The sequence below is a fragment of the Conger conger genome, chromosome 4 (genome assembly GCF_963514075.1).
Source record: "Conger conger chromosome 4, fConCon1.1, whole genome shotgun sequence".
NCBI classification, from domain to species: Eukaryota; Metazoa; Chordata; class Actinopteri; order Anguilliformes; family Congridae; genus Conger; species Conger conger.
Genome location: NC_083763.1, coordinates 77,640,973 through 77,657,558, shown reverse-complemented (window position 1 = coordinate 77,657,558; position 16,586 = coordinate 77,640,973). Strand labels below are relative to the sequence as shown.

At 41.0% G+C, this 16,586-nt stretch overlaps 2 protein-coding genes across 5 annotated transcripts; both read left to right on the top strand.

Moving 5' to 3' along the window:
- Positions 1-960: 960 nt before the first annotated feature.
- LOC133127127 (zinc finger protein 260-like) lies at positions 961-14,860 on the top strand. 4 transcript variants are annotated; one of them, XM_061239795.1, is made up of 4 exons: positions 961-1,219; positions 2,383-3,292; positions 12,951-13,040; positions 13,772-14,860. In XM_061239795.1, the coding sequence occupies exons 2-3, from the start codon at positions 2,416-2,418 to the stop codon at positions 13,010-13,012; spliced, it is 939 nt and encodes a 312-aa protein (XP_061095779.1). In that variant the 5' UTR covers positions 961-1,219; positions 2,383-2,415; the 3' UTR covers positions 13,013-13,040; positions 13,772-14,860. The 4 variants fall into 4 exon arrangements, with proteins under 4 accessions (XP_061095779.1, XP_061095778.1, XP_061095776.1 ...); XM_061239794.1 differs by lacking the exon at positions 13,772-14,860 and adding an exon at positions 13,491-13,730; XM_061239792.1 differs by lacking the exon at positions 13,772-14,860 and having other exon boundaries at positions 12,951-13,730.
- Positions 8,884-13,730, top strand: LOC133127128 (zinc finger protein 883-like). The gene is made up of 2 exons (XM_061239796.1): positions 8,884-9,144; positions 10,312-13,730. Exon 2 carries the CDS (start codon positions 10,458-10,460, stop codon positions 12,582-12,584), a length of 2,127 nt encoding a protein of 708 aa, XP_061095780.1. The 5' UTR covers positions 8,884-9,144; positions 10,312-10,457; the 3' UTR covers positions 12,585-13,730.
- Positions 14,861-16,586: the final 1,726 nt, after the last annotated feature.

The following is a 16,586-nucleotide window of genomic DNA, read 5'->3' as shown; positions in this document are numbered from 1 at the left end:
CAGGTGTTACTGATAAAGTGTTTGGTGAGTGTATGTCTTCCGTAACAGCAGGGTATGTTTGATTCGGCGGTCTGTAGCGTAGTGGTTAAGGTAAAGGGACTGGTAAAGGTAAGGTAAACTGGGACACGCAAGGTCGGTGGTTCTAATCCCCGGTGTGCCCCCACAATAAGATCCGCACAGCCAATGGGCCCTTGAGCAAGGCCCTTAACCCTGCATTGCTCCAGGGGAGGATTGTCTCCTGCTTAGTCTAATCAACTGTATGTCGCTCTGGATAAGAGCGACATTAATGTAATGTAATTCAAAGAGTACGGGAATACGAAGGCGTGTAAAACATGTTATTAGCGGCCTGTATCGTAGTGGTTATGGTACATGACTGGGACAGGCAAGGTTGGTAGTTCGATCCTCTGTGTAGCCACAATAAGATCCACACCCTTTGGGCCCTTGAGCAAGGTCCTTAAGCATTGCTCCAGGGGAGGATTGTCTCCTGCTTAGTCTAATCAACTGTACGTTGTCTGGACAAGAATGGCATTAATGTAATGTACCCCACATTTCTGGACCAGTGTCCTGACTGTTGTGAGGAAATGTATCTCATTGGTAAAAATAAAAAAAAACCCATCAGATACTGAAAATGTATGGGGAGTTTCAGTGATGAGCAAAAGGGTGAAACTGTTTATAACATGAATATGCACTGGGCACAACATGGAGTGAAGCTCCTACGCTGTATCATGGGCCAAGAATTTTCCTTCAGTTATCCTGGCTCAATGAAATAATGAGCATTTTACGCGAATACCAGTTCAGTTATATCTTAAACAGTAAAGGGTTTGATTTTGTGACACAAAAACTGTTGTGGAAGGGGATAATAAGGGCTTTTGGGGCGGCTCACTCCAGTCCAGTAGGTGGCGGTGAATGAGCCTTACAATACCCGAAGAAGAAGAACATATTTTTATCCGTGGATATCGTTGCACTTACAGTTCAAGGGACAATGGTGGAGAGGCTTTTATGTGAGATGGCCAGAAAACCTGCCTGCTAGCAGCCGCGGTCGAATAAACTTTCTTCTTTTTTCCTTTTCTAAAGAACCAATTCAGTTACGGAGTGGAATGAATGACTTTCGTTTCGTTCATCTAACAACGACCTACTGTGTTTAACACACTTGAGATTTTTTAAATGGAATTAATTTGGCTTATCAACACAAGAAATCAAATCAATGGAATAAATATGGGTAAGGTTGGAATTGTCTATGTACTTTTTTCATTCTATGCGGTATTTCATTAGTCGCACGACTGTTTCCACAAGTTTCCCCGTTGTCATGAGATTTCTTCTTACCGTGAGAAGTCCCTACCTCTTTACATTTCGCTAGATATGCGTCAAGCTAATTGCTATCTTCGTTTTGGTCGAAGCACATTCGACACGCGAGGTCCTTAGATTATTCTTTTATTTTTTGTTAACCGATAATCAAGACGAGTGCCTGACCCGCAAACGTGGTCTACAAATTTGTTTACACGGCGGAAGTTGTTTCGAATAATACCGTTTTTGAAAAACGAAGATTAGTCACCACTTTAGATTTTTTTTTTCCCTTCAAAACACACTTTGAGGCTCAGGCACTTCGTGCTCGCGCTGTACTAAAACTCCTTCTTATCGTGCAAAATTCCCTACCCGTAACGTTAGCCTACACATAAGCTGTTGTCTCCGAAATTGTGAATTTACAACAAGAGTGACATTATCGGTCCACGCTATTTATTTACACGCTGTTTATTTACAGGGTGTAATGCTTTTCAGTCTCATGTTTTAGATTAGTTAGCTTAGCCTACTCGCTCTCATGGTCATGCTACATTACATCAGGTTAGTCGCATGAACACAGAACAGGTGGAAGCAGCTTCATTACGCTGCTCGTAACTGGAACCGTGTGCAGGACGCATGAAAACTGGAATTGGGTAAATTCCTTCCCCAATTGTTTACTTTTTGTACAGATGTGCACAAATTGCAAAGTGTTATTTTTATATTCTATAGTGTAAAGTGTATTAATCACAAAAAAAACTTCGTTTTTGCCGAAAGCCTCAAAAGACAGGAAATGAAATTGATCAGCCCAAACGAAACATCAGCCTCATTTGTATTTGGCTCACTATCTAACAAGAGCTGAAGAAAATCACTTGCAAGCCTCCATATCTCTTAAGCGGATGTCATTTACTCGCAAAAAGTGGAATTTTGACGTTCATTGATGATAAATTCGTAGTTGAATTGAATCCTCAACCAAAGGTTTTGTTTTTATAGCTAGCATGTATAATGATGCGAATTGGGAATAAAAATTGATTCAGTTGTCTTCACTTGTCAGCTGATGTGGTTACACCAGTTTAAGGCTAAATCCCTTCCCCTGTTTCCCTCCAGGAGCTGCACTTCTGCACACCTTTGAGCAGCAGTATGATGCAGGCAGGAGTCTGTCTGAGACAGGACACTGAGACAACACTACCAGAGCTCACTGAGCAGCACAGGATCAAACTGAAAGAAGAGGAACTCAGTGGACTGGAGTCTGTCCACATGGCAGAGTCAGAGACTGAGTGTACTACACCAGGACTCAACACACTGGAGCCAGAGTGTGTTACAGCACACAGTGGGGTCAGTGCTGTACACCACACTGACTCACCATTGATAAAAACAGAACCTGATCTGGGTCCCACCAACACTGGGGATCTTATTAAGACAGAGAGCCTAGACTTTACAGAGCTGGTATGTAGAACCCATCTGCATCCTGACCAAATCAAAACAGAAACTTATCCGGGTCACACACACACTGGGTATCTTAAGACAGAGAACCTAGAAGTTACAGAGCTGGGATATGTAACCCATCTGCATCCTGACCAAATCAAAACAGAGACTGATGATGAAGGCTACATTAAGGCCGAACACATCAGTGTCCTGCAGGACATTAAATGTGATGATATTACATCTGATGAAGTGAACACTGTGCTTAATGGAGCTGGTGTTCACCAAGACCAGACTGAACCATGGCAGTGTGCAGGGGAGCCAAATCCACACTGCAGGAAACCAGGGAAAGAACAGGACTGTTCCACCCAGCATGTGAGATGCCTTAATGAGCCATCAGAGTTAATCCAAGATGAGGGAAACCGTAATTGTGAAAAGCCCCACCAATGCTCCCTGTGTGGGAAGCGTTTTCCTCTTGAATCTCATTTGAATAACCAGAACATTCATTCAGAGGAAAAGCCGAACACGTGTAGTCTGTGTGGGAAGTGTTTTACCACAGCATCTGTTTTACAGAGGCACCAGAGAATTCATACAGGTGAAAAACCTTACAAATCTAATCGGTGTGGGAAGGGTTGTAAACAGAAATCGCATGTAATCAGACACAAGAAAATTCATACAGATGAAAAGCCCTACAAATGTGATCAGTGTGGGAAGTATTTTTCAGCGAAGGCCGTTTTGAAGGTCCATCAGAGAATTCATACAGATGAAAAGCCCTACAAATGTGGTCAGTGTGGGAAGTGCTTCTTAAGGAAAGCTGCTTTAACCAAACATCAGAGAATTCATTCAGGTGAAAAGCCCTATAAATGTCACCTGTGTGAGAAGTCTTTTGTTCTTAAATGTTATTTAAATATCCACCAGAGAATTCATTCAGGTGAAAAGCCCTATAAATGTCACCTGTGTGAGAAGTCTTTTGTTCATAAATGTTATTTAAATGTCCACCAGAGAATTCATACAGGAGAAACGCCCTACAAATGTGATCAGTGTGGGAAGTGTTTTAAACAGAAATCACATTTAATCAAACACAAGAAAATTCATACAGATGAAAGGCCCTACAAATGTGATCAGTGTGAGATGTCTTTTCTTAGTCAATCGAAGTTAAATACCCACCAGGTAATTCATGCAGGTGAAAAACCCTACAAATGTAATCAGTGTGGGAAGTCTTTTTCAGCAAAGGCCGGTTTGAAGGTCCATCAGAGAATTCATACAGGTGAAAAGCCCTACAAATGTCATCTGTGTGAAAAGTATTTTGTTCAGAAATGTTCTTTAACCAAACATCAGAGAATACATTCAGGTGAAAAGCCCTACAAATGTCATCTGTGTGAGAAGTCTTTTGTTCAGAAAGGCGATTTAAATATCCACCAGAGAATTCATACAGGGGAAACGCCCTACAAATGTGATCAGTGTGGGAAGTGTTTTCATAGTAAAAGTAACTTACAGTCTCATCAGACAAGTCATAAAAAAGAAAAGGCCTACTTGTGTACTCAGTGTGGGAAGTGTTTTTTTCGTAATTGTAATTTAATTATCCATCAGAGAATTCATACTGGTGAAAAGCCCTACACATGTACTCAGTGTGGAAAGTGTTTTATAGATAAGTCTGGTTTAAGCAAACATCAGAAAGTCCATACAGGGGAAAAGCCCAACTTGTGTACTCTGTGTGGGAAGTGTTTTACCACAACATCTGTTTTACAGAGACATCAGATAATTCATACAGGTGAAAAGCCATACAAATGCAATCAGTGTGGGAAGTGTTTTCAACAGAAATCACATGTAATCAGACACGAGAAAATTCATACAGATAAAGCCCTGCAAATGTGATCAGTGTGAGATGTATTTTCTTTGTAAATCTAAGTGAAATACCCACCAGATAATTCATGCAGGTGTAAGGCGGAAATAATTAACATCTGGTATCGAGATACATTTCATACCAAATAGAGTTTACTAGCATAGTTTCAATTACTCAAGGGAAAACTATATGTCCTCTCTGGTAATCATCTGTTTTTCCCTTCTAACAATCTAAAAATTCTAAAAATTCCAGATTTGACCACCCCTCCAGGTTAGTTTATGGCACTGCCGCCCGGTTCAAGAGTGTGATTTGGCATAAAAGAAGGGGAGACGAACCCATCAGGGAAGATCGTATCTGTCTTCCCACACATGTGCATTTTCTGTGTTTGTGTGTAGTTGAAGCAGGCTGGGTAAGATTATTGACTTTGTATTTGTATTTCTGTATTAATTGACTGTTGAATTCTAAGATAATGACCTACCTGCCTGTTAATAAATACTTATTTTTAACTTGCGTGATCTCTATGACTCTATTTTATCTTGTATCTTTTTCAGCCTAAATTACGACTGAATACTGAACAATTCTGACCAAAGAGCAACTGGTCAGTGGCCTGGTACTTTAGTGGAGTTCCAAAGTTGGGAAAGACAGCCAAATTCTGCCCATGAAACAGGATTGGTGGTGCATGGTTCTTGTAATTTGATGTGAAGAGAACCCATGGACGTTTCTACATCAAATTAGCTTTCAGGAGCCCTTTAAAAACTATGTATGTTAGTATAATATAAAATATAGTATAATAGTGCATGTATTGTGTTGGCTAGACCCCCAACCTCTGTGTTCCCCAACAAACTTAGATTCAGCAATAGTGCTAATCCCAGGAGCATATATTGAGTAATGGTGGCACAGGGAAGAGGCAGGAGTCGAGTGTAGCCACTCCAAACTTCACGCATGATTAAAACCACATTCTAAATTCTAGTTTCAAATGGAGTCAGATAACGAAGGTAAATTTATTGGCTCTATTGTGGCGATTCGCAGTCAGCCCAGACCAGTAGAGAGCAGAAGGCAGAGTGGTACAACTGTCTTTAACGTGGTTTATTTATTGGCTGATCAGTGTGGGAAGTGCTTCTTCAGGAAAGGTGAGTTAACCAAATGTCCGAGAATTCATTCAGATGGAAAGCCCTACAAATATAATATATATGATAAGTCTTTAGTTCAGAAATGTCATTTAAAAATCCACCAGAGAATTCAGGGGAAATGCACTACAAATGTGATCAGTGAGGGAAGGGTTTCATTAGAAAATACAAATTAAGTACTAATTAGAGAATTCATAACAGGTGAAAAGCCCTGCACAGGCTTTACATTAAATTAATATTCACAGGTGAAAGGTCTGTATTTGCATTGTATTTGCCCTAGCAATGTTGTCAGTGTGGGAGGCATCTAATTTACACTCCTGAGAATTCTTTGAGGTGAACATCGCGATGTATATACTTAAGTGAATATCTTTAGTTTTATTAAGCTTTTATTTATACAGGGTAGGTTGACTGAACATGCATGCTCTTTTGCAGCAACGCCCTGTTAATGCCCACCCAAGACAGGGCAGACAGTGGTCAAATAAACAGTGTTTTGGACAGCTGACTGGGACAAACTGGGCTTGGATTTTTATTAATACCAAGTGTTTTGGACTGTAATATATCTGATTGTTTTAATAAATGTCATTCTTATGACTGAAATGTCTGCAGTGATGGAAGAGACAGAAATATATTTGTTTGGAAGGAATTTTGGGACAGCTGCTTGGATATGAAAATAAACATGGTAACTAAAAGAAACCCAAGTGTGTTTCTCTGTTTTGTTGGCAATTGTGGAAAGATGTGCTGGTTCACTGCTCCACCAGGACTTCCACACAACCCCCCCCCCGCCCCTCCTCCTCCTCCTCAGCCCCCACACCAGCCTGGGAAACAGCTCGCCAGGTTGGGCTATCTGCAGTGTATCATGGTGTGTGGTGAAAGGGTAGCCTTAGGACCATACTCGAGTGCTGGCAGTCTTCCTGTAGCTCGGTTCTGAGTTAGTTCACCGGAAGGAGTGCTGGCAGCCTTCTTGTAGCTCGGTTCTGAGTTAGTTCACTGGAAGGAGTGCTGGCAGCCTTTCAGTAGCTTGGTTCTGAGTTAGTTCACCGGAAGGAGTGCTGGCAGCCTTCCTGTAGCTCGGTTAGTTCATTGCAGAAAAGGGATGTGTTCCGAGCACAAAACTCTGGTTCAGACGCAAATAAAGCTTGTATTGTTTTTCTGCTCGGAGACAAAACAACCATATTTGTAGGGCTATAAGGAGAGATGAAGCAAGAGACAGATTTCTAGTGCAATAGTTATATCTAGTAACATTTCTTCACTACTGTTCGTCATACAAAATTGTGTATAAACAGTCGTAACTCTTGTCTTTTATACATTGACTGCACACAGTACACCAAGTGTGGTCTAACAAGAGTATTGTATGAGGTAACTTCCTTGGACTTGGACTCAATACTCCTAGCTATGTATCCTAGCATATTGGCCTTTTTTACTGCTACCGCACATGAACTATTACCCCCAAGTCTTTTTCAACTTGAGCACTATCCAGTTTTGTACCCCCCATGAAGTAATCCTGCCTTATATTTTTATTTCCCACATGTAGAACTTTACATTTTGTTGTCTTGAATTTCATATGCCAGATTTCTGACCACTTGTGGATTCTGTTTAAGTCTTCCTGGATTACTTTAGTACAGTCCATACTGTTAGCTAAACCTATTTTTGTATCATCTGCTCTAATTTAACTAAATTACTTTCAATGCCCGTGTCTAGATCATTTATGTAAATGAGGAAGAGCAGTGCCCCCAGTGCCGACCCCTGTGGGACTCCACTTCCCACAATACCCTGCTTGGATAAGGCCCCTCCTACTACTACTCTTTGTGTTCTATCCTGTAACCAATAAATAAAATCACCATGACGTCACAACAGCAAATAATTTAGTTCTGTCTGGATAGGGTTGAGGAATGTGAATAGCAGGCAGTGTCATTTTAACCAAGGTCTTAAAACGTAAACTGTTCATGGAATGTAAAAATTATTTATGAAAACTGAACAAAATTGTTTCATTTATATGATAGCTAATGTAACGTTAATGTTAGATGTCAGTACCCTCCCCTAATGTTAGCTAGCCAACATCATTAACATGCATAACCAAGTGGTGCTGATGTAGTAAATTTTAAGAAAGAATCACCAAGCAGCATGATCATTCCATGGTCAAAGTCACTTAGATCACATTCTCATAGTTGACGTGAACATAACCTGAAGCTCCTGACTGGTATCTGTATGACTTTATGCATTGCACTGCTGCCACACGATTGGCTGATTAGATCATCGCATGAATAAGTAGGTGTACAGGTGTTACTGATAAAGTGTTTGGTGAGTGTATGTCTTCCGTAACAGCAGGGTATGTTTGATTCGGCGGCCTGTAGCGTAGTGGTTAAGGTAAAGGACTGGGACACGCAAGGTCGGTGGTCCTAATCCCCGGTGTGACCACAATAAGATCCGCACAGCCGTTGGGCCCTTGAGCAAGGCCGTTGGGCATTGCTCCATGGGAGGATTGTCTCCTGCTTAGTCTAATCAACTGTATCTCGCTCTGGATAAGAGCGTCTGCCAAAATGCCATTAATGTAATGTAATTCAAAGGGTACGGGAATACGAAGGCGTGTAAAACATGTTTGTAGCGGCCTGTATCGTAGTGGTTATGGTACATGACTGGGACAGGCAAGGTTGGTAGTTCGATCCTCTGTGTAGCCACAATAAGATCCACACCCATTGGGCCCTTGAGCAAGGTCCTTAAGCATTGCTCCATGGGAGGATTGTCTCCTGCTTAGTCTAATCAACTGTACGTTGTCTGGACAAGAATGGCATTAATGTAATGTACCCCACATTTCTGGACCAGTGTCCTGACTGTTGTGAGGAAATGTATCTCATTGGTAAAAAAAAAAACCCCATCAGATTCTGAAAATGTATGGGGAGTTTCAGTGATGAGCAAAAGGGTGAAACTGTTTATAACATGAATATGCACTGGGCACAACATGGAGTGAAGCTCCTACGCTGTATCATGGGCCAAGAATTTTCCTTCAGTTATCCTGGCTCAATGAAATAATGAGCATTTTACGCGAATACCAGTTCAGTTATATCTTAAACAGTAAAGGGTTTGATTTTGTGAAACAAAAACTGTTTTGGAAGGGGATAATTAGGGCCTTTTGGGGCGGCTCACTCCAGTCCAGTAGGTGGCGGTGAATGAGCCTTACAATACCCGAAGAAGAAGAACATATTTTTATCCGTGGATATCGTTGCACTTACAGTTCAAGGGACAATGGTGGAGAGGCTTTTATGTGAGATGGCCAGAAAACCTGCCTGCTAGCAGCCGCGGTCGAATAAACTTTCTTCTTTTTTCCTTTTCTAAAGAACCAATTCAGTTACGGAGTGGAATTAATGACTTTCGTTTCGTTCACCTAACAACGACCTACTGTGTTTAACACACTTGAGATTATTTAAATGGAATTAATTTGGCCTATCAACACAAGAAATCAAATCAATGGAATAAATATGGGTAAGGTTGGAATTGTCTTTATGTACTTTTTTCATTCTATGCGGTATTTCATTAGTCGCACGACTGTTTCCACAAGTTTCCCCGTTGTCATTAGATTTCTTCTTAACGTGAGAAGTCCCTACCTCTTTACATTTCGCTAGATATGCGTCAAGCTAATTGCTATCTTCGTTTTTGTCGAAGCACATTCGACACGCGAGGTCCTTAGATTATTCTTTTATTTTTTGTTAACCGATAATCAAGACGAGTGCCTGACCCGCAAACGTAGTCTACAAATTTGTTTACACGGCGGAAGTTGTTTCGAATAATACCGTTTTTGAAAAACGAAGATTAGTCACCACTTTAGATTTTTTTTTTCTTTCTTCAAAACACACTTTGAGGCTCAGGCACTTCGTGCTCGCGCTGTACTAAAACTCCTTCTTATCGTGCAAAATTCCCTACCCGTAACGTTAGCCTACACATAAGCTGTTGTCTCCGAAATTGTGAATTTACAACAAGAGTGACATTATCGGTCCACGCTATTTATTTACACGCTGTTTATTTACAGGGTGTAATGCTTTTCAGTCTCATGTTTTAGATTAGTTAGCTTAGCCTACTCGCTCTCATGGTCATGCTACATTACATCAGGTTAGTCGCATGAACACAGAACAGGTGGAAGCAGCTTCATTACGCTGCTCGTAACTGGAACCGTGTGCAGGACGCATGAAAACTGGAATTGGGTAAATTCCTTCCCCAATTGTTTACTTTTTGTACAGATGTGCACAAATTGCAAAGTGTTATTTTTATATTCTATAGTGTAAAGTGTATTAATCACAAAAAAAACTTCGTTTTTGCCGAAAGCCTCAAAAGACAGGAAATGAAATTGATCAGCCCAAACGAAACATCAGCCTCATTTGTATTTGGCTCACTATCTAACAAGAGCTGAAGAAAATCACTTGCAAGCCTCCATATCTCTTAAGCGGATGTCATTTACTCGCAAAAAGTGGAATTTTGACGTTCATTGATGATAAATTCGTAGTTGAATTGAATCCTCAACCAAAGGTTTTGTTTTTATAGCTAGCATGTATAATGATGCGAATTGGGAATAAAAATTGATTCAGTTGTCTTCACTTGTCAGCTGATGTGGTTACACCAGTTTAAGGCTAAATCCCTTCCCCTGTTTCCCTCCAGGAGCTGCACTTCTGCACACCTTTGAGCAGCAGTATGATGCAGGCAGGAGTCTGTCTGAGACAGGACACTGAGACAACACTACCAGAGCTCACTGAGCAGCACAGGATCAAACTGAAAGAAGAGGAAGTGGACTGGAGTCTGTCCACATGGCAGAGTCAGAGACTGAGTGTACTACACCAGGACTCAACACACTGGAGCCAGAGTGTGTTACAGCACACAGTGGGGTCAGTGCTGTACACCACACTGACTCACCATTGATAAAAACAGAACCTGATCTGGGTCCCACCAACACTGGGCATCTTATTAAGACAGAGAGCCTAGACTTTACAGAGCTGGTATGTAGAATCCATCTGCACCCTGACCAAATCAAAACAGAAACTTATCCGGGTCACACACACACTGGGTATCTTAAGACAGAGAACCTAGAAGTTACAGAGCTGGGATATGTAACCCATCTGCATCCTGACCAAATCAAAACAGAGACTGATGATGAAGGCTACATTAAGGCCGAACACATCAGTGTCCTGCAGGACATTAAATGTGATGATATTACATCTGATGAAGTGAACACTGTGCTTAATGGAGCTGGTGTTGTTCACAAAGACCGGACTGAACCATGGCAGTGTGCAGGGGAGCCAAATCCACACTGCAGGAAACCAGGGAAAGAACAGGACTGTTCCACCCAGCATGTGAGATGCCTTAATGAGCCATCAGAGTTAATCCAAGACAAGGGAAACCATAATTGTGAAAAGCCCCACCAATGCTCCCTGTGTGGGAAGTGTTTTCCTCATGAATCTCATTTGAATAACCAGAACATTCATTCAGAGGAAAAGCCGAACACGTGTAGTCTGTGTGGGAAGTGTTTTACCACAGCATCTGTTTTGCAGAGGCACCAGAGAATTCATACAGGTGAAAAACCTTACAAATCTAATCGGTGTGGGAAGGGTTTTAAACAGAAATCGCATGTAATCAGACACAAGAAAATTCATACAGATGAAAAGCCCTACAAATGTGATCAGTGTGGGAAGTATTTTTCAGCGAAGGCCGTTTTGAAGGTCCATCAGAGAATTCATACAGGTGAAAAGCCCTACAAATGTGATCAGTGTGGGAAGTGCTTCTTAAGGAAAGCTGCTTTAACCAAACATCAGGGAATTCATTCAGGTGAAAAGCCCTATAAATGTCATCTGTGTGAGAAGTCTTTTGTTCATAAATGTTATTTAAATATCCACCAGAGAATTCATTCAGGTGAAAAGCCCTATAAATGTAATCTGTGTGAGAAGTCTTTTTTTCATAAATGTTATTTAAATATCCACCAGAGAATTCATACAGGAGAAACGCCCTACAAATGTGATCAGTGTGGGAAGTGTTTTAAACAGAAATCACATTTAATCAAACACAAGAAAATTCATACAGATGAAAAGCCCTACAAATGTGATCAGTGTGGGAAGTGTTTTAAACAGAAATCACATTTAATCAAACACAAGAAAATTCATACAGATGAAAGGCCCTACAAATGTGATCAGTGTGAGATGTCTTTTCTTAGTCAATCGAAGTTAAATACCCACCAGGTAATTCATGCAGGTGAAAAACCCTACAAATGTAATCAGTGTGGGAAGTATTTTTCAGCGAAGGCCGTTTTGAAGGTCCATCAGAGAATTCATACGGGTGAAAAGCCCTACAAATGTCATATGTGTGAGAAGTCTTTTGTTCGGAAATGTTCTTTAACCAATCATCAGATAACTCATTCAGTTGAAAAGCCCTACAAATGTCATATGTGTGAGAAGTCTTTTGTTCAGAAATGTTATTTAACCAAACATCAGAGAATTCATTCAGGTGAAAAGCCCTACAAATGTCATATGTGTGAGAAGTCTTTTGTTCAGAAATGTTCTTTAACCAAACATCAGAGAATTCATTCAGGTGAAAAGCCCTACAAATGTCATCTGTGTGAGAAGTCTTTTGTTCAGAAATGTTCTTTAACCAAACATCTGAGAATTCATACAGGGGAAACGCCCTACAAATGTGATCAGTGTGGGAAGTGTTTTCATAGTAAAAGTAATTTACAGTCTCATCAGACAATTCATAAAAAAGAAAAGGCCTACTTGTGTACTCAGTGTGGGAAGTGTTTTTTTCGTAATCGTGATTTAATTATCCATCAGAAAGTCCATACAGGGGAAAAGCCATACAAATGCAATCAGTGTGGGAAGTGTTTTCAACAGAAATCACATGTAATCACACACGAGAAAATTCATACAGATAAAGCCCTGCAAATGTGATCAGTGTGAGATGTATTTTCTTTGTAAATCTAAGTGAAATACCCACCAGATAATTCATGCAGGTGTAAGGCGGAAATAATTAACATGTGGTATCGTCACTCTGGCACTGGTCAGCTTGCTGACTTCCTCTGATACCATGGCAATATGTGGCTGTAAAGTAGCTCTCCTCCCAGGAGCATACATCGTTAGCTCCCACCTTTTGGCACCCATGTCTGTGGGGGAAAACTTGTGTGTTGTTCCCGGAGGGACTGTCTTCCTGGGCCCCCTGTGGAACCCCCCCTTCTCTATATTACCATGAGGGGTACAAAAACTTAGTTATTACATTATGCGACTGTCATGAAAACGCACAACTACATCCCTGTCCAGGTATCTCCAGTCAGCTCTACGATTCGGACTTCCTTTTGGGGATTCAGACCATTTGCTCCTGAGCGCATTTGTCCGCATCTGGGAAGACTGAGATAAAGGGGAATGGCCGTGGATGTGTGTTCTAGGGGCCTATAGGTCAGAGAGGTCATTAAGCCCCTGCCAAACCATGGGAAAGGAATGTCTCCGTGACCCAACCTGACCCAACACCTGGTCAATTCCTATGGGAAAGACTCAGGACACTCCCACAGTGCCCCCATTTGGACACTTCTGTCATTACACCCTTTACTTCGCCCCTGGATTAAGGAGGGACTTTTCATGACAACTACAACATAATCAGACATGATGATAATCTGTTTGGTATGGATGCAATCAGGTAATATCAAGCAAGGAATCAAATGAGATACATTTCATACCAAATAGAGTTTAGTAGCATAGTTTCAATTACTCAAGGGAAAACTATATGTCCTCTCTGGTAATCATCTGTTTTTCCCTTTTAACAACCCCCAAAGGTCTAAATTCCAGATTTGACCACCCCTCCAGGTTAGTTTATGGCACTGCCGCCTGGTTCAAGAGTGTGATTTGGCATAAAAGAAGGGAATACGAACCCATCAGGGAAGATCGTATCTGTCTTCCCACACATGTGCATTTTCTGTGTTTGTGTGTAGTTGAAGCAGGCTGGGTAAGATTATTGACTTTGTATTTGTATTTCTGTATTAATTGACTGTTGAATTCTAAGATAATGACCTACCTGCCTGTTAATAAATACTTATTTTTAACTTGCGTGATCTCTATGACTCTATTTTATCTTGTATCTTTTTCAGCCTGAATTACGACTGAATACTGAACAATTCTGACCAAAGAGCAACTGATCAGTGGCCTGGTACTTTAGTGGAGTTCCAAAGTTGGGAAAGGCAGCCAAATTCTGCCCATGAAACAGGATTGGTGGTGCATGGTTCTTGTAATTTGATGAAAAGAGAACCCATGGACGTTTCTACGTCACATTAGCTTTCAGGACCCCTTTAAAAACTATGTATGTTAGTATAATATAAAATATAGTATAATAGTGCATGTATTGTGTTGGCTAGACCCCCAACCTCTGTGTTCCCCAACAAACTTAGATTCAGCAATAGTGCTAATCCCAGGAGCATATATTGAGTAATGGTGGCACAGGGAAGAGGCAGGAGTCGAGTGTAGCCACTCCAAACTTCACGCATGATTAAAACCACATTCTAAATTCTAGTTTCAAATGGAGTCAGATAACGAAGGTAAATTTATTGGCTCTATTGTGGCGATTCGCAGTCAGCCCGGACCAGTAGAGAGCAGAGGGCAGAGTGGTACAACTGTCTTTAACGTGGTTTATTTATTGGCTGATCAGTGTGGGAAGTGCTTCTTAAGGAAAGGTGAATTAACCAAATGTCCGAGAATTAATTCAGATGGAAGGCCCTACAAATATAATATATATGATAAGTCTTTAGTTCAGAAATGTCATTTAAAAATCCACCAGAGAATTCAGGGGAAATGCACTACAAATGTGATCAGTGAGGGAAGGGTTTCATTAGAAAATACAAATTAAGTACTAATTAGAGAATTCATAACAGGTGAAAAGCCCTGCACAGGCTTTACATTAAATTAATATTCACAGGTGAAAGGTCTGTATTTGCATTGTATTTGCCCTAGCAATGTTGTCAGTGTGGGAGGCATCTAATTTACACTCCTGAGAATTCTTCGAGGTGAACATCGCGATGTATATACTTAAGTGAATATCTTCAGTTTTATTAAGCTTTTATTTATACAGGGTAGGTTGACTGAACATGCATGCTCTTTTGCAGCAACGCCCTGTTAATGCCCACCCAAGACAGGGCAGACAGTGGTCAAATAAACAGTGTTTTGGACAGCTGACTGGGACAAACTGGGCTTGGATTTTTATTAATACCAAGTGTTTTGGACTGTAATATATCTGATTGTTTTAATAAATGTCATTCTTATGACTGAAATGTCTGCAGTGATGGAAGAGACAGAAATGTATTTGTTTGGAAGGAATTTTTGGACAGCTGCTTGGATATGAAAATAAACATGTTAACTAAAAGAAACCCAATTGTGTTTCTCTGTTTTGTTGGCAATTGTGGAAAGATGTGCTGGTTCACTGCTCCACCAGGACTTCCACACAACCCCCCCCCCGCCCCTCCTCCTCCTCCTCAGCCCCCACACCAGCCTGGGAAACAGCTCGCCAGGTTGGGCTGTCTGCAGTGTATCATGGTGTGTGGTGAAAGGGTAGCCTTAGGACCATACTCGAGTGCTGGCAGTCTTCCTGTAGCTCGGTTCTGAGTTAGTTCACCGGAAGGTGTGCTGGCAGCCTTCTTGTAGCTCGGTTCTGAGTTAGTTCACTGGAAGGAGTGCTGGCAGCCTTCCAGTAGCTTGGTTCTGAGTTAGTTCACCGGAAGGAGTGCTGGCAGCCTTCCTGTAGCTTGGTTAGTTCATCGCAGAAAAGGGATGTGTTCCGAGCACAAAACTCTGGTTCAGACGCAAATAAAGCTTGTATTGTTTTTCTGCTCGGAGACAAAACAACCATATTTGTAGGGCTATAAGGAGAGATGAAGCAAGAGACAGATTTCTAGTGCAATAGTTATATCTAGTAACATTTCTTCACTGCTGTTCGTCATACAAAATTGTGTATAAACAGTCGTAACTCTTATCTTTTATACATTGACTGCACACAGTACACCAAGTGTGGTCTAACAAGAGTATTGTATGAGGTAACTTCCTTGGACTTGGACTCAATACTCCTAGCTATGTATCCTAGCATATTGGCCTTTTTTACTGCTACCGCACATGAACTATTACCCCCAAGTCTTTTTCAACTTGAGCACTATCCAGTTTTGTACCCCCCATGAAGTAATCCTGCCTTATATTTTTATTTCCCACATGTAGAACTTTACATTTTGTTGTCTTGAATTTCATATGCCAGATTTCTGACCACTTGTGGATTCTGTTTAAGTCTTCCTGGATTACTTTAGTACAGTCCATACTGTTAGCTAAACCTATTTTTGTATCATCTGCTCTAATTTAACTAAATTACTTTCAATGCCCGTGTCTAGATCATTTATGTAAATGAGGAAGAGCAGTGCCCCCAGTGCCGACCCCTGTGGGACTCCACTTCCCACAATACCCTGCTTGGATAAGGCCCCTCCTACTACTACTCTTTGTGTTCTATCCTGTAACCAATAAATAAAATCACCATGACGTCACAACAGCAAATAACTTCTTGATAGGGTAACTTGTCTGGATAGGGTTGAGGAATGTGAATAGCAGGCAGTGTCATTTTAACCAAGGTCTTAAAACGTAAACTCAATGTTGGAATGTAAAAATTATTTATGAAAACTGAACAAAATTGTTTCATTTATATGATAGCTAATGTAACGTTAATGTTAGATGTCAGTACCCTCCCCTAATGTTAGCTAGCCAACATCATTAACATGCATAACCAAGTGGTGCTGATGTAGTCAATTTTGAGAAAAAATCACCAAGCAGCATGATCATTCCACGGTCAAAGTCAGTTAGATCACATTCTGATAGTTGACGTGAACATAACCTGAAGCTCCTGACTGGTATCTGTATGACTTTATGCATTGCACTGCT

What these genes read in the sequence shown, in the direction of transcription:
- LOC133127127 (XM_061239791.1), top strand. Translation starts at nt 2,416, where the DNA reads ATGATGCAGGCAGGAGTCTGTCTGAGACAGGACACTGAGACAACACTA.
- LOC133127128 (XM_061239796.1), top strand. Translation starts at nt 10,458, where the DNA reads ATGGCAGAGTCAGAGACTGAGTGTACTACACCAGGACTCAACACACTG.